The 18,278-nt window shown below is 43.8% G+C and overlaps 1 protein-coding gene across 1 annotated transcript in view; it reads left to right on the plus strand.

Annotated features, from left to right (window-relative positions):
• Nucleotides 1-18,278, plus strand: part of cntn6 (contactin 6) — a gene marked incomplete at both ends in the record, with an annotated part of 49,844 nt that overhangs the window by 19,163 nt on the left and 12,403 nt on the right. The window contains 8 exons of the mRNA XM_084441002.1: nucleotides 5,529-5,679; nucleotides 8,070-8,197; nucleotides 8,852-9,024; nucleotides 9,567-9,684; nucleotides 10,027-10,185; nucleotides 13,405-13,554; nucleotides 14,369-14,439; nucleotides 15,030-15,264. Of these exons, the coding sequence (XP_084297128.1) occupies nucleotides 5,529-5,679; nucleotides 8,070-8,197; nucleotides 8,852-9,024; nucleotides 9,567-9,684; nucleotides 10,027-10,185; nucleotides 13,405-13,554; nucleotides 14,369-14,439; nucleotides 15,030-15,264 (1,185 nt within the window). The remainder of the gene's footprint in view (nucleotides 1-5,528; nucleotides 5,680-8,069; nucleotides 8,198-8,851; nucleotides 9,025-9,566; nucleotides 9,685-10,026; nucleotides 10,186-13,404; nucleotides 13,555-14,368; nucleotides 14,440-15,029; nucleotides 15,265-18,278) is intronic.

The following is an 18,278-nucleotide window of genomic DNA, read 5'->3' on the forward strand; positions in this document are numbered from 1 at the left end:
GTAAGGTGCTCTGCAGTGCCGATGAGAATGGTAGGCCGTCTGCCATGTGAGCTCTGAGCCCATTCTTGAGAGTCTGATTTAACCTCTCCACGCCGCCATTGTGGTGGTATAAGGCGGTTCTGATGTGCTTTATCCCCCTCCCTTCCGTGAAAGCAGCAAAGTCGGCCGAGATGAACTGGGGTCCGTTATCGGTGGTGATGGTGTTGGGCAAACCCCAGCTGGCAAACAGGGAGGAGAGGAAGTCGATGACCACCCTAGTGGTGACGGACCCGGTGGGCAGCACCTCGGGCCATTTAGAGTGAAGGTCATAGGCCACAAGGAGGAAGCGCTGATGCTGCGGGGTGCCATAGAGTTCACCGCAGATGTCCACCTGGATGTGGGTCCACGGCGACTGAGGCCAAGGCAGAGGCTGCAAGGGTGGAGGCGGGGGTGGGCCAGTCTTACCGCTGGTGAGGCAGGCTGCAGTCTTTCACCATTGTCTCCACGTCTCTGTCGATACCCGGCCACCAGACCAGGCCCCTGCAGTGTTGCTTGACTTTCACAACGCCTAGGTGGCCTTCGTGAATCATGGTCAGGATGCGTTCTCTCAGGGCGCTCGGGATCACTGTGCACAGCCCCCTCGCTACGCAAACATCATTCCAGCAGGAGAAGTCGCTCTTGACTCGGTGGAAGGACACTAGCTCCTCCGGAACTCTGGCAGGCCAGCCCTCTCGAATGAAAGTGCGGAGCTGGATGAGTACAGGGTCTTGCTCAGATGCTGGCTGAAGCTCTGGCAGGGAAACAGACGCCTGGAGAGGCGTGTGCAGCATGAGGACCAGTTCCGGCTCTGAGGAGTCTCTGGCGGCGTCTGGCGCAGGGCTGGGCATGGCTCTGGAAAGCAGTTCTGCCACAACGTTCTCTCTGCCGGGCGTGAACTGTGTGTTGAAGTTAAATGCCTGCAACCTCTCAGACCACCGGTAAAGGCGCAGCAGTTTGTGTCCCGATCCAGTCGTGGCCAGCAGAGCTGTGAGGGCCTGGTGGTCCATCCGCAGTGTAAAATGCCGCCAGTACAGGTACATATGCCACCTTTCACATGCCCAGACGCAGGCCAGCGCCTCCCTCTCCCCCACCGAGTACTTCTGCTCAGTTGGGGTAAGTGACCTTGAAGCAAATGCCACCAGGCGCTTGGCCCCATGCTGGAGTTGGGACAGGACTGCGCCGATTACAGTGTTAGAGGCATCGCAGGTCACCAACGTTGGGCTCTGCAGGTCGAAGTGGGCGAGCACAGGCGGGGAGGTGAGCTGTGACTTCAGCCGGCTGACTGTGGCGGAGCATGCAGGGGTCCAGGCCCAGGGCGCAACCTGCTTGAGGAGGGCGCGCAGCAGTGCAGTGTTGTCAGAATAGTGGGGATGGAAGCGCAAATAATACGCAGTCATCCCCAGAAATGACAAGAGCTGCATGGGGCAGGAAGTCTCAGGCAGGCGCAGGACGGCGTCGACGTTCGAGTGGAGCGGGCTCAGGCCGTCGGCAGTCAGGCGGAACCCCACAAACTCAATGACGGGCGTTGCAAAGATGCACTTCTCTCCACTTCAATGTGAGGTTGTGGCGGGTGAGCACGTCCAGCACCTTGGAGAGGCGGTCGTCGTGCAGAGATGACGTTGCTCCATGCACCACGATGTCATCCAGGTACACGACCACCCCAGGGATGCCAGCAAAGATGGTGGCCATAATTTTCTGGAAGCAGCTCGGGGCAGAGCTGAGGCCAAAGGTCATGTAAGAAAAATCTTACCCTCTCCAAGAAGTGAGAAAACAGTCATGAAGAAGCAGTCATGAAGGGGCTTTAGTTTCATGGAATTTACAGTTGAGTTAACAATGACCAGAGTTTTATTTGTTCCCCAAGATACCCAATTCAGATTTTGAATCAGGCAGAATGAGCCTAGACGACCAATCCATTTGGGGATTGTGTGTCTTTAGCCAGGGATAACCAAGTATCAGGGGTGAATCAGGTGAGTCAATGACATGAAAAACAATATCTTCTGAGTGGTTACCTGACATGTGCAGAGCCACAGGAGGAGTTTGGTGAGTCACCTGGCAGAGCAGATGGCCATCCAGGGCGTTGGACACCATGGGGAATGGAAGGGGTTCCAACTTGAGATGGAGTTGCTTGGCCAGACTCCGATCAATGAAATTCTCATCCGCACCAGAATCCAAAAACACAGATAAGTCCAGAGAAACCATAGGAGCAACAAGGTGGGCATGGGAGAAGGGTCGGAGGAGACGAGGAGCGGTAACGGTTCGGCTCACCAGTAAGCCCCCATGCACAGATGAGCCGGGCCTTTTAGCGGACACGCCGCCAAAAAGTGCCCAAGCTGTCCACAGTAGATGCATCTCCTCTCTCTCAAATGGCGCTGCTGCTCTTCAGGAGAGAGAGTGGTGCGCCCCAGCTGCATGGGTTCCTCTTCCCTCCCAGGGGCAGCGGTGGGGGCGGGAGCCTCAGGCCTAGAGACCGCCGCTGAACAGGAGGGCTGCTCAGTGGCTTGAAGCGTGTTGGACTGTCTCACATGCAGCGGTGACCTCCATCCATGGGTTCTCTCACTCCTCCTCTCATGAAGTCGGTTGTCCATCTTGATGGTCAGAGCGACTAGGGAGTCAAGAGTCTCTGGGAGATCAAGCACTGCCAACCTGCCCTTGATGTCATCTGTGAGACTGTTCAGGAAGGCGTCACACAGAATGTTCATTCCAGGAGCTGTCAGCTGCCAGGGTGCGGAAGATGCTGCCCTGTCGGAGAGACAACAGCCCTCGAGCTGCCTCACGACCCGGAGTACGGGGATCAAAAAAAACCCGCAGTGCCGCAGTAAAATCCTTCACAGAACCACAAATGGAAGTTTGATTATCCCACTGAGACGTGGCCCACTCACATGCCCTTCCTGTGAGGATGGTGATCATAAATGCTACTCGCGAGCGTTCATTAGGATAAGACAGGGGCTGGAGCTCGAAGGTCAACGAACAGAGAGTCAAAAACGAGCGACAGGTGGCAGCGTCGCCGTTGTACTTCTCAATCTGGGGTGTCTTGGGTTCACGAAAAGGTTGTTGACTTACTGTCTGTGTGGGAGCCTCAGGAGATACAGGCTCAGGGGCTTCCGGAGAGGGCTGGGGGTTGGTTCTCTCAGCCACCAGTGGAGGGTGAGCTGCAAGGTCACGGAGCTGTGTCATAATGGCCGCTTGAAAAGTATACTGCCTGTTGTAAATCTGCTGGAGTCCACTGGTCAGGTTGTTCAACCTCTTATCCTGCTCATGCAGTCTCCTTCCTTGAGCCTGGATCGCGGTCTGGACAGCGCTGTTCTCTCCTGAGTCTGTCATGGCCAGATTGTCCTGTTACGATCCTGGGTGACCAGAGACTCAAATGCAGAGAAGCAAAACTCCAGACAAAGGGGTGCCAAAAAAGTTCAATACTTTACTTTCAAAATCAAAATCTCTCCAAGGCATACAAAAACAAAAGCACAAAGTATAAGAACAAAAATACTCCACACAGGGATCACAAGGAGAAAGGGGGCTATGAATCAAAGTTACTCTCATGGCAAACAAAGACAATCTGGCACTGATGCAGAGAACCACCAAGCATTATATACACACATGGTACAAGGGACAGCTGAGGCCAATAAGGGAGGGACAGGCAATCACACAGACAGGGTATGCCTGTGCGCAGAGAGAGGAGCATCCAATCTGGGAAACAGGGTGGGGCTTGGACCCAGGGCGGGACGTGACAGGCTGTTTGTAGCCACTTTGTTTACACTGTCTGCACTAATGAAAGCACTTTTCGTAGTGTTTGAGTTGCACGATCAATGCCGGTCATGTTGAATAAAAAGTACATTCATGTTGCTGCTTTGGGGTCAATTCTTAATGTAAACATTGATATTTGTAATAATGCAACAGGTTGGAGGGTTCCTTGTATCCTTTACCACATTAGTTCTCTGCGAATCTTTCATGTTTAAAAATGTCAAAAGTGACTAAGGCATCCAAATTAAAAGATTCCTGAAATCTCTTCTGTGCTCTAGCACGGAACTACAGTAGCACCAGTTCAGTTTTGACTCCAGCGACCTTAACGGGAGACACTACAGTCAAAATGGTGTTTTTTCTTCCAAACATCAATTTTCAGATTTTTCTATATTTTTCTACTATGACATGTATACTATCACTACATTAACAGAGAAATGGCGAGACTTGATTAAAAACTGCTATTTTTCAAATTGTTGTGAAATAAGCATATGAATGCATAATGCTTATCTTTATCAGCCATTTTCTGAAAATTATGTTTTTTCAGCACCTGACGTCACTCGGTACCTGCTATCTCAACAAATATTTACAGCTGGAATTGTGAATATATTGTTGTCTTTTCATTTTAGGTTGCATTTCGTGTCTAAAAATAGGCAAAAATATATTTTTAATGGGTATATGCAGTATTTTTTCAATATCTATTGAAAATAAGCTTGTATTCACAAACACAGCTGTAAATATTTAAGTTTTTAGTATATTGTCCAAACAAAAGTAAAACTTTAAGCCTGACTTTATTCATTGTTTAGATAGTAGGTACCAAAATATATGCAAATGTAGCATACACTCATTCTGCCAATGAGTTATTGCCTAATTAACATACCTAAACTTTTTTTTGAGGGAAAGTGTAATACAAAAAATATCTCTTGATATGAAGATTAAACTGGTAAAAATTTATGAGGATATCTTTAAAGAAGAAAAAAAAAATCCTATTCAACTGTAGTGTCTCCCCTTAAGAGTCCACCAATCTTGAGAGTCAACCAATGTTGAGACCTTGACTGGTGATGACTAGCATGTCATGTGATGAGGGAAGTTAGGAGTTAGTTAGTTAGTTAGTAGTTGGGTAGCTTTTATAAGATCCAGTGTTGTGCTCTCTTAGCGGCCAAGGATGGCCACCCCACTGGCTGATACAAATTACAGTGGTGCATTCTAAAATGATCACCGGTGATAAAACGAAGTGCTGAGTGATAGACAGTGTCAAGCTGTTTCAAGGTGGTAGGGGAGGCATGCATATAAATGTCACCATAATCGAGTAGTGACAGGAAACACTGTACTAAAAGCTTTCTATTTTCACATGAAAAGCAAGATATATTTCTATAAAAGATCCAAAGAACCCAAGTGTTACTCTCAACTTTTTAGTTTGCTCAACATTCCTTTCAAAAAGACAACCTTTCATCAATAAAGATTCCAACATATTTGTAGGAGGGCACTCTTTCAATATCAGAACCATCCAAGGAGCAGATTTTTTAAATCAGTGTCCTTCGACAAACTGGATCTAGAGAATTGCATATTTTGTTTTTGCAACCTTCAAGACAAGCTTAAGTTCCTTAAAACATAGTACTCAACATAATTACCTCATACATAGAGACAGTCAGGATTTTTTTTGATGAAACATTATTTTTCTAATTGACTATGATGTGTTTAACATTTTGGCAGACACACAGCTGTTGTTCCTCCCTGGTAGACAACAAATTACTTAAACAGGGTTTGTTCCTCAGCCTCCGCGCCCGACTTCTCTAAGAGTCCTGTAAAGAAGACCATGCTGATCCAGAGAGGTGGGGAGATGACCATCGAGTGTCGTCCACATGCGTCCCCCAAGGCGGGCCTTTCCTGGCGGAGAGGAGGCGAGTTCCTGAAGGACAGCAAGAGGTACAGTACCTACTACACGCATCGCTGCTCATGCCATTGATGGTACATGTTAAAGGGTCCTCCTGTGGCCGTGCAACTCTCCTGGGCTCACTGTTATTTATGACTCCACTCAAGGGGACTTTAGATGTCATGGGAAGGTTTTCTTTTTTTTTTGCATATACTGTCCCTGTCTCTCCAAGTTCACAAGGGTTGCCTGAGACAGATATATTGTTTTAGGTATCTCTGTACTGTAAATGTAAATGGTTGGTTTTGTATGTTTTTGTACTTTGTAGGCTTCAGCTATGGGAGTAAAACAAGCTTTGATAATGACCTCTGCCGTTTTATGTTCAACTCTGGAATAGCATGGTGTAATGTATACAGTACATGTCCTCATACCTTGTCATGTCAGTGTCGGCCTCATTGGCGCACATGTTGTTCATTCAAGGCATTCACTGAAGTCTAGAGGGCCTATTGGCACACTGTTACAGCTGCATGCCCGTAAGTATCCTCTGGCCATGGTTCCGTCTGAGGACAAGGGCCAGGAACAAACAGCACTTCTGTGGGGCACTAGATCCCAGTCTACACACGCATGTCAAGACTGACTGTTTAAGCATGGACCACACGGAGGCACTCAGAGAATAAGTGTTGGTGTTTATGTGTGTTTGTATGTGGGCGGGGAGTGGAGGGAGAGTATGTGTGTGTGTGTGTTTGTGTGCGCGCGCGCATCCACAGACCATGTATGCATGGCTGTATCTGTGCAATAATAGGCCTATGTGTGTGTATGACATAAAAGAGAGAGGATATTGAGAGATGGAAATAAAGAGAGATGGCTGGAGAAACGAGAAAAGCAGGGTGCTACGTTCACCACTGTGCTGTTTGATGTACTCCACTCATACCCTGGCATATGCTTGCTCTAATTTTGCATCTTTAATTTGGTTGACGTAGTCGTGTCAGATGAAGTGTGAACAGGAATCTTGGTGAGATAGGAGTGTTTTTCTCCCTAGTCTAAAACTTCAGGGCTTTAGTCCAAATCAATATGTGCTGCCACATTTCCATAGTCTTTCTGTAACTCACTGAACCTACCTCAACATGAGTAGTGTAATTGATTAGTTATCATATTCCACGGGGTGGTCAGGAGGAAAAGAAAGAAGTGATTACACAGGCAGTGCATTTGGACGAGAATAGAAGTGCATACCGTGGAACGGAATTTGTTCGCAAAGCAGAGTTATTTGCGTTTTTTATCTGTTTTGCAGCTCATTGCCCCTCAGGTCATGTTCTCAGTGCGCCTCCATCCCTCAGTGTTTCATGTTTTTGTCAATAAATCAGCAGTAGCACCCTACAGTATGTCAGACATGCTTTCTGGGTCTCAGCTCAGGCGAACTGAATATAGTAAATATTTATTCTTTGGAGCTACAGTGAAATTTGTATGATTTCTGATCCTACTGCTCACAGCTTTTCTGTTTGATTTACTGAAGCTGAAGGTCGCACTGGTGATGTTTCATCATTTATGCATGTGTTTATATTTGTTTCCAACTTATTATTTTTGAACGATACATGCAAAAACTGTGCCACTGTATGGCCTCCAGTGTTTGTAAAGTTACAATCCCAGCTGCATTTTGTTGTGGTCTCAAAAATGCAAGCCTCTTTCTTATGCGGCTGTTTTGCAAAATGTCCAATAGATGATTTGCATGACTGATCCAGTGGCAGGAGTAATAGGAAAATGCAACGAATGAATACTGCGTTGACAATAATAAAAAACTAAAAACAAAGACAACCATCCTCCCTATTTGGTATTTCAGCCACTTGCCTTCCAACCATTATCCCTCCAGTTTTCTTGGTTCCTCACTCTGTCCAGACAGCCTGCTTCAAGTGAGACAGCTCTATATACATATCTGCTTTCATTACTTTTCGGAAATGGCTTTTAGTGTGTTGATATGATCTCCCACATGCTGCATAATGATAAAGCCGCAGGTACTGATTCCATTCTGAGTGAATCATCCCTCTCCAATGTACTGGTCTTCCCTCTCTACTGGCCTCATTGGCCCTAGTGTCCCGCTGTGTATCACATTAATACACACTTTGAATCTTTTGTGCTGTCAACACAATGCCAACGCTACAGCAAATCTGTTCGGCTTGAACTAAGATGATTGCTCTGTTGTGAAATGCAGAGTGAATTCAATCTCCCAAAGTAGCCAGCTGCTATCTGAAATGAGAAAAGGGTTCAAATCATAACATAAATGTACTACTGTAGGAATGAGGTCATACCTGTTGAGACTATCTGATCCGTATCAACATAAATCAAATGCTCAAAGGAGGGGCAAGATGCCGTGAACCTTATTATTAGGCCCAGTGATTTATATGAAATCTATATGAGTTATTGTACCGGTAGTTTTCCTATGTCTCCTTCTTAGACGGACCATTATGGAAGATGGAACTCTCCGGATCACCAACATAAGCAAATCTGATGGAGGGAGGTATACGTGTGTGGCTAGAAACCCCTTTGGGATGTCAAGCAGTACTGGCACACTGGTGGTGAAAGGTACTTTTCCGGCCACAGATTTCACTACCTGTTAAGCAGATGGTTTAAAGCTGTGTTAAGAAAAAAAATACTAACCCAAGCATGAAATTGATAATGAAGTATATAGTTGTTTTATGTTCCTGCTGGTTTGACAGACGCATAACTCATCCTTGGTTTTGTCAGGTCTTGAGTTATTATTCACACAGCAGAGTGGAGCAAATCTCTGGCATCTACATGTAGCTAGTACTGGAGGAAGAATATGCTTCCTTCTCAGAGTTAGATGTTGCATGTTAATTTAAAAAGAGCTAGCATTGCATTTTTTCAATCTGGCTGTTTTCACAACTGATGGTTATACAGAGTATTAATTTGTCCTTAATTTGACATACTGTAGTGATTGCAGTATGTTTAATTATTCGGTTTCAAGAATATCAATGAACCATTATTTCCCCCCATTCTCCCCAAACATCTTAATTGAATTTTGAGGAAAAAAGACACTTCCACAGTGAAGTTGTTTAAGGTCAATTTATCTTATCAAGAGTGTCTCTCTATTGTCACTGCACTGTAAATCAGAAAGTATCTTTTTCTCCAAGTAGGCCTTTTTTTTTTTACTGCATTAATGCTTAGGCACAGATAAATTACTCACTATCCGGTGTTTCTCCCCGTGTTCTGTAACAGAGCCAACTAAGATCACTGTTCCTCCCCTGAGTGTGGATGCCACGGCGGGAGAGAGTATTGTTTTGCCATGCGAGGTGTCCAGGGACTCCTCCCTGGATCCCACCTTCAAGTGGTTCTTCAACGGCAAACCTATTGATTTCAACAGGCCGGACCACTTTGAGATGATCGGAGGGGTATGTTACTACCTGAGACCACCTACAACAAACTGTCCTCACAAAGCTCTCTGGCGTGTACAGTACGCGTCATACAAACATGACTAGACGAGTTAACATGGAGGACTCGGGTGAAGCCTGCGGACAGAGATCAAATCTCTCTCGCCTGGAGGTGATCGTATGATTAAACCACCTGACAGCCAAGTGAACAAAGGAGCACAAACCTGTATGATTAGAGGATTTACATCGTAGCTGCCTGAGCACACACTCACAACTTGCTTCTATAAAACCTGACATTTTCATTGTGCGAGCATCATTATAAGAGCTTTTAAACTTTGGGGTACTTTAATGGGTGTTAGAAATTACCTCTATGCTCCTGTCACACTACTGTATGTAGACCTGGTTATTTTGACTCCTACTCCTCCTTCAAGCCCTTGTTTCGCAGAGGGCTGAAAAGTTATGGTATATAGGTTATATTATGAGATGGGAATCATATTATTTAGTTCTAGACATATTGGCCTGTTGCTGGATAGATAAGGCAAGTATTTGTGTTTTGTCTTCAGGGTTCTTCAGGTGACCTGATGGTGAGGAACATTCAACTGAAACACTCTGGGAAGTATGTGTGCATGGTCCACACGCTGGTGGATAGTGTGTCAGCAGCAGCAGACCTGATTGTGAGAGGTACGCCTCAACCCTTACTTTGTTTTACTGACACGCTGTAATCCTCATCTTCAGAAGAATGAGAAAGCCCTGCACAGTATCTCTCCCAATTCATTTATTTTCTTCCAGTGCAAGATAAAAACATTAGCATCTAAAAATCAATGCATTAATTTTGCAGGTATTCTTCCTCTGAATCCTTTCTATTTCCACAATCAATTCAAGAATCCCTAGCTCTGCTGCAAAATATTAAATATCTTGCCTTTGTGAGCAGTCTTATCTGCCTTGCATGACATCTTTTTAGCTCATACCTAGAGTCTGATGAAAGTTCTTGTCCTTCTCTCTCTTTACTTCTGGGACCGGCAGGGCCCCCCGGTGCCCCAGAGGCCCTGCTTGTGGGAGAGATTACTGACACCACTGCCCAGCTCTCCTGGGGGTCTGGTCCTGACAACCACAGCCCTGTCACATTGTACACAGTACAGGCCAGGACCCCCTTCTCCATAGGCTGGCAAGCTGTCAGGACAGGTACTGTAGAGCACTAAGTAGTAGCAGAAAATACACACACATCCAAGAGAGAAAAGTGACAGGTGCTCAACCAAAAACTATATAACTGAAGAAGGAAGAGAGGTCTGCACACTGTTTCAAAAGCTCCCAAAGTGATTTAATGAAGCGCAACGTTTCGGCCAGCTTGGCCTTCTTGGTTGCACCTGAAATCGTCCGAAGCGTTGTGCTTTATTAAATCACATTGGGAGCTTTTGAAACAGTGTACAGACCTCTCTTCGTTCTTCAACTGTAGAGCACTAACACACCCCTCACAAACACAGGCACTGTGTTTCAGACACCGGATCTAACATGATGCCATTCATTGTATTCTATTGTACACACTATACTCTTAAATGGTGCAAAATGTGGGAATTGTGATCTTTGGGGAATCATATACGGTGGCCGACGCGTGCAAATCACAACGGCAAATCCGGAACACAACGGCAAGTCCAAAAAACACAACCGCAAAGTTCAAACACAACAACAAAGTTAAAAAACACAACAGCAAGTCAGAAAACACAACTGCAAGTCGGAAACACAAATGCAATACAGAATACACAACAGCAAGAGAGAAAACACAATCGCAAATTGGAAACCACGATTGCAACTCCCAAAAACACAACGACAATAACCAGAAATCACATTAGAAATGTGTCAACCGGAAAGGGATTTACTACTTGTTGAATCTGATTGGGCAGCTATAGTGTCAATAACAGTGGGACATGTGCGCGAAGCGAATACTCAAATTAATTTGAAATGATACGTTTAATGACTGGGTTTAAGAATGGAACTATTTTTCTCCCACATGCAGGAGCCTATCTTGCCTCCTGCCAGTCTGTTATCTTGCCTCCTGCCAGGCTGTTGTTATAAATAAGAAGTTATTAACTACTTGCCTGGATAAATACAGGTTATTGATTGCTGAGCTAGCTAGCTAATTGTCATTGATGTCATATCAAATATTGGACATTTTTATCTATAGCTAGTGACCTGCTTTAGTAGGCTAGTGGCCTCTAAGTAGTTTGCACAAAACAGCTGATCAGATGTTACGATGCGCTAGGCTATTGGCTAGTCTATGTGACACCTAGATGGCAATATAGCGAAAATAATGAAGATATGTTTTGAGTATATCTGTGGTGGTGATAGGATAACATTCATATACAGAGAGAGGACGAGTAGTTGTTTTGTTGTATATTATTTCAATATACAACAGAGATCATCTACAAAATAGATTACATCCTAATTCGTAGCATCATCCATGTCTAAATCACGAGCAGCCTCCCAACACTTGGCCAACTCAACATCTGTCCTCTGTAAGGAAATCAGGTTACTGCGTGTCATAGGTAGCTGGGTAGGCTCGGACACGGTTTTTACTCTGGAGCATGCTCTGACTACGAGCACTTGTGTCAGCGGTAGGCGAAGTGGGCATAGATGGAACTGGGGCAGTTGATGAGTCAGACAACTCAGTCGCGAACACGGTATCAACTAAGTCAACTACCTCACTCAGTCCTGCGCACGGGTAGGCTACATGCGCACACAGGGAACACTTCAGGAAACCTAGCTCTGGGCCAACACATCAGGCTGTAGAACAGAGGGATATGTTCCAAAACCTCCAGCATAGGCATAACCCTGCCACCAGCAATATCGTTACCGAGCAAGAACATTTACACCTATTGGAAAAGACGGACGCACGGCCACCTTACACTCCACTGGCTATCACAACTGAAGTGCACCAGATGGAGAGGCACCGACACATATCTCATTTCGATGTCCTGCACCAATACACTAGAACCAGTGGAAGACTTTTCAGAGAAAGGCAGAATATCAGAGAGTAGGCTATAAAAGACTGGGCTGCTCCCGTATCTCTCAATATGCGCACTGGATACTGGTCCGCCGCCGTGCCACTGAGAGAGACACCCACCCACAGGAACGGTGCGTAACCAGGGTGCAGTGAACCGCGCACTCCACCCAACTGGCGCTACTGGTTGCACCAAACCAACCTCCTTGGGGTGTTTGCTGGGCTGCGACATTTTGCGTTTCAACATGAAGCAGTCGGCCCTTACTCCAGCCAACCAGCTAACGTCAAAATCACTAGGACAAGAATGAATGAATGATGATGCTACGAATTAGGATGTAATCTATTTTGTAGAGAATGATGATTGAAATAATATACAACAGAACAACTACTCGTCCTCTCTCTGTATATTAATGTTATCCTATCACCACCACAGATATACTCAAAACATATCTTCATTTTTTTCGCTATTATATATAGTATATTATATTATTATATTGCCATCTAGGTACGTGTCACATAGACTAGCCAAGAGCCTGGCTATGCATCGTAACGTCTGATCAGCTGTTTTGTGCAAACTACTTAGAGGCCACTAGCCTCCTAAAGCAGGTCACTAGCTAAAAAATGTCCAATATTTGATATGACATCAATGAGCTAGCTAGCTAGCTCATCAGCAATCAATAACCTTTATTTATCCAGGCAAGTAGTTAAGAACGTCTTATTTATAACAGCAGCCTGGCAGGAGGCAAGATAACAGACTGGCAGGAGGCAAGATAGGCTCCTGCATGTGGGAGAAAAATAGTTCCATTCTTAAACCCAGTCATTAAACGTATCATTTCAAATTAATTTGAGTATTCGCTTCGCGCACATGTCCCACTGTTATTGACACTATAGCTCCCCAATCAGATTCAACAAGTAGTAAATCCCTTTCCGGTTGACACATTTCTAATGTGATTTCTGGTTATTGCCGTTGTGTTTTTGGGAGTTGCAATCGTGGTTTCCAATTTGCGATTGTGTTTTCTCTCTTGCTGTTGTGTATTCTGTATTGCATTTGTGTTTCCGACTTGCAGTTGTGTTTTCTGACTTGCTGTTGTGTTTTTTAACTTTGTTGTTGTGTTTGAACTTTGCGGTTGTGTTTTTTGGACTTGCCGTTGTGTTCCGGATTTGCCGTTGTGATTTGCACGCGTCGGCCACCGTAATCATACCCTAACAGTACATTTTCTCTTTTATCTATCTTTTTTTTTTTCTTTTTTTTTTTTTTTAAATCTTGGTTATCCTCTTTGATAATGCATGTTTGTAATACATTGCACCCACAGCCAGTTATTGATCGCACTGTGCATCTTGAAATGTGCTGATGTTGGTGGATGAAAATGTACTTGTATTTCAATTCTAAATTCTTTTAATCCTAGTTCCTGATTCTGTGCCTGGACAGATGTTGCATGCAACAGTGAAAGATTTGAACCCCTGGGTGGATTACGAATTCAGGGTGGTAGCAATCAACAGTGTGGGTGTCGGAGAGCCCAGCACGCCATCCAAACAGATTCGAACCAAAGCAGCAGGTACATTTTCACTCCTTTGACTGCCCTCTTGGTGAATTCAAGAGTCTTGTGAATCCATCAATCCCACAGCAGAAATGTAATTTAACTGTCTCATTAGTTTCATTTACATTAAGTGGGATACTCCCTTGATGGATTGTCCCATGTAAAACCAGGAGTCAGTTTTCACAGCAATCCATTGGCTATTGTGCTTATCACACCACTTATTAAGTTTAATGAAGTAATTTGAATATGACTAACCCCCGAGGTAACCAAAATCATTGAAAAAGCAGGACAGATAGTTTACTCATGCGTTTGAATGACTTGGTCTATCTAGACTTATTTAACAAGCTGATGCTTTTGTGCATTAGATTAAAAAAAAAAAAGAGATACAAATCAAGAGCAAGATGCATAGTATATTTTATGCATTTAGTTGCAATGTACAGCAGCACGCAGGAAATCCTGCTGTGATTAATTCCTGTCTGTATCAACCAGAACTGTGTGAAATACCTGCGCATGCTATAAGGCAATGCAATGCCATGAAAGTGTCTATTTTGAGAGGTTTAGCAGAGTGCTTCCGTCTTACTGGGTGAATCACAAGGGAGTATGGTTCCAACAGGGCTGCACACGTGGAGGTGACATACTGTACTAGCAGTAACAGTTTGGACACTTGCTTATTGGTGTCAAACTAGATTGAATTAGAAAAAGTAGGCAGATGCCTGATGTATTTCAAATACTTCGTGATAAGAGTTCCGCTGTGTCCTGGATTCAACCGGCTTCACCCAACACACATACTGTACCAACACATATGATGACTTTCTATGTGTTTATCCCCTAGTTCCTGAAGTTGCACCAGCTAATGTCAGGGGAGGTGGAGGAAGCCGAGGAGAACTTGTTATAGTATGGGAGGTAAGAAAGACTTATTAGTATGTCTTCATTGTGACAGAGTGTTTTTTTAATCAGTCTTTTGCCGTGAATGGGAATTTGATAGAATCCTCTACGGTGATGCGGCTTCAATTAAACAGGTTTTAATTAAAGGCAGCTGTCTCCTTCCTCGCTATTTGCCTCTTAAAGAACTGCTCCCCTGGTGTGTAAATCAAAATGAAGATGCAGAGAAGGAGGAAATTGTATAATCATAAATCTAGAAGGATGCATCCAGTTGGATGTTTTATTGGTGATATGGTGTAATTTGCGGAAAATACAGTATGACTGGATACTCATTGTAGCTTCTTGGTTACCAAAAATAGTTTCTGGGTTTAATGGCCAAATTGTCATTATTGCGAACCGAATATAATTGAGTACTGTTACAGGAAGAATTCATCCGTTCAAAAGAGAGTATCAACCTCATACATTAGGTTCGCTTAGGGGTATTTTAAAGGGGTAGTGTACTATTTTATTTGTTGTTATTGTTATTATTAAATTATTACATGTATTTATTTATTTTTAATGTCAAGTGCAAGCGTAAACGAAACCTGTGCCTTCATTTATCGCCTTCACAGCCCATACCAGAAGACCTTCAGAACGGAGAGGGGTTTGGATATGTAGTGGCTTTTCGTTCTGTTGGCACTACCACCTGGATCCAGACAGTGCTAGCTTCACCAGACACCTCCAAATACATCTACAGGAATGATACAATCCCACCCCTGTCTCAGTTCGAGGTGAAAGTTGGAGTCTACAACAACATAGGAGAAGGACCATCCAGCCATATGGTGTTAGTGTATTCTGCAGAAGAAGGTACGTTTATTTGTTACATTACTGTAGATCCCCATTAGTTGCCACCAGGATAGCAATTATTCTTCCTAGGGTTGACATATAAAAATAAAAACATAAACATACACAATACAAATACTTTCAATATGTTACACAAAACCCGCCCACCCAGTACCACCCAGCCCTCCCGCCCAGCACCCCCCAGGATCACCCAGCACCCCCCAGATCACGCAGCACACCCAGCACCCCCTAGATCACCCAGCACACCCAGCACCCCCCAGATCACCCGTTACCCATTCAGAACCCTCTCACATTCAAGGCATTTTTTTCAGATGATATATTCAAATGATGAATTTACCAGCCATGATACAAAACAAAAAACAGAAACAAAACTCAGTTTCTGACAGGAAGGAAGGCACTCACTGTCACAAAATAGAACAAATAGAACCAAGCAAGCAAAGCAAAACAAAACAATCGAGAGACCAGAAGACATATACACATCCAAAAGAGTGCAATAGACATGTTAAACTAAGCCAAAAACAAACCTATTTCTTACTTAGCAATTATTTATTCATTTAGATTTTTGGGGGGGAAATCGTAGCATATTCCATTGAGTAGTAGCTCTGTACTAAACTGTTTTCTGCATAGCGCTTGCCCTTGTGTATGCATACGACATGCCCTTGTGTTACTGTCTGGTAGTACCCTATGACTGTGCTTCTTATTATGCTTATGATATTCCCACTATTTCTTTCTTTATTTTGTTCTTCATTTTGGAATTGACTAATAACTTTATCAGTTGAGCTTTAGTCGAGGGATGTCACAAAAATGTAGAGCTGGGTGTCATCAGCATAGCTATGGTAACAGTCTAATCAAATCAAAATCAAATCAAACTTTATTTGTATAGCGCATTTCATACACAGAGGCAACACAATGTGCTTTACAGAGAGCAATGGGGAGGGGGGGGGGGGGGGGGGTATAGGTTGCACCCCTACATATTACAGAGGGAAGCAAAAAAAAAAAAAACAGTTTCACCCGGGGGCCAGAAAAGTGAGCTGTAAAAATTATTCCCTGACCTCTCTCAATGAGACGATCGAGCAAGCTCCTGGAAAATGTTTGTCTATGGTAATAGTCTTGAAGAACTTGGTGGGAATAGGATCAAGTGAGCGGGTAGACACCACTTTGCTCAGCATCTCTGTGTCAGCTGGTGTAAACGAGTTCATAACCCTGCTCCATGAAGGAACAGGGTCATCAATCAAAACATTTGGTCTTGACTGGGTGATACTCATCCTAATGCCAGCCAGCCGCGAGGCCAGACATTTTTCAAAGGGTGGACTTCTGTAAATCAGGGTGGGCCACTATAATTTAACTTACAATATAATATGTGTCTGGTATTATACTATAACAATACGCAATACAGCAATCCTCAGTCACGAACATAGGCCTACCTATGCCCTAGCTCCTCTCCCATGGCCATCAAACAAAGAGCATTTGTGCGCGCAGGAACTAATTCATATATTATTATTAAAGTATAGGCCCTATGTGCCTAGATTTGATGGTAAAGTGAGGTGAGATGGTAAAGAAATATTATTATACAACTACAGTAGTCTAAGCCTACATTTGATAAGGCCTATAATTGAAGAATAATAGGTAGCCTGCTATTCTAAAGCCCAGTTCAGTCCAAAGATTCACAACAAGACTGCTTGCAATAGGAAATAATAATTCTAACCCTAATCTATTCTGTTCTCGCTTATTGCATGTCGTTATGCGCATTATGCTTTCCTTATAGCCTAAGGCTGCGTGCACACTATGGGTATTTTTAAAATGCGCTGTGGATTTCGGCAGCTTATTTTCCATTCAAAGCTATGGGAAAATATCAAAATGCGGGCGGATATTGAAATGCGCTGCGCATTTGCGCTGGCCAGAGAGGATTCCGGAAGTTGAAAATAGTTAAACTTTTTTAGAAATCCGCTATGACGTGGAGCGTATTTTTATCAGACGACCAATCATGACGGAGGTGGGATAGCAGGCACGGAGGATATCATGAACCCATAATCGAGTCCGACCAACTCTCTCCTCTTCAGCCTCTAAATAGCCAGAGCAATCTTTCTACTTTTTGACATGACAGTGAAAGCCAAAAAGTTGCGAAGTGCAAGTAAATAATGTAATGGTTGGTTACAAGATAAAACGTAAGGTATAAAATGTAGGCCAGTGCTAGTCAATTACTTTTGTATGAGGGCCAACTGATTCAAATGTTAATTGTATGGGGGCCAAACTTTAAATAATTGTTGGATCTTAGCACTTAGCCTACATGTAAACATGAAAAATAACAATACCCTTAGTACTGTGTATCAAAAGTGTTTATTATTAATAATAATAAATTGTCTCAAGACAAAAACAAAGTGCTCATTTTCCATCAGTTACGACATCTCACCTCTTGTTACATCTTTATCACTCAGAACTACACACTCGTTACATCTTTATCACTCAGAACTACACACTGTCTCCATTTTCAAAAACAAAAGACAAATCAGATTGCATTACTTAAGACATGTGTGCTCTACGATGCATTTATCGATGCATTTCACGTAGGCTACAACTCTCAATTCAGAATAAAAAGAAATCTGAATTGTCTCAAAGACAAAAACATCAAGTGCTCATCTATCAGTAAGTTATACCATCTCAACACCACACCTACCAGTCATTTTTAAAGATTAAAACACATTACAAAAACACGAATAGGCCTACATTACTTAGACATCTTCCAGATAGCAAGCGGATCTGGGCCATATATGGGCCGGAACTAAGCCACAAGGGCCAGATCTGGCCTGTATATGGCCCAGATCCGCTTGCTATCTGGGCTATGTGTGGTCTACTAATCAGTGCATCACATCTGCTTTAACGAACTCTCAAAAGAAAAGAAAAACAACCAGTGCTCTAATCAGTGACTGAAATGGCATTTCTTAAACTTGGCAAGTGCTGCAAAGTTAGGCTCATATGGAGTGAGGGCAATACGCAGAAACTGGTGGAGGTGGGCACTT

The sequence above is a fragment of the Borostomias antarcticus genome, assembly GCF_949987555.1.
Source record: "Borostomias antarcticus genome assembly, chromosome: 7".
NCBI classification, from domain to species: Eukaryota; Metazoa; Chordata; class Actinopteri; order Stomiiformes; family Stomiidae; genus Borostomias; species Borostomias antarcticus.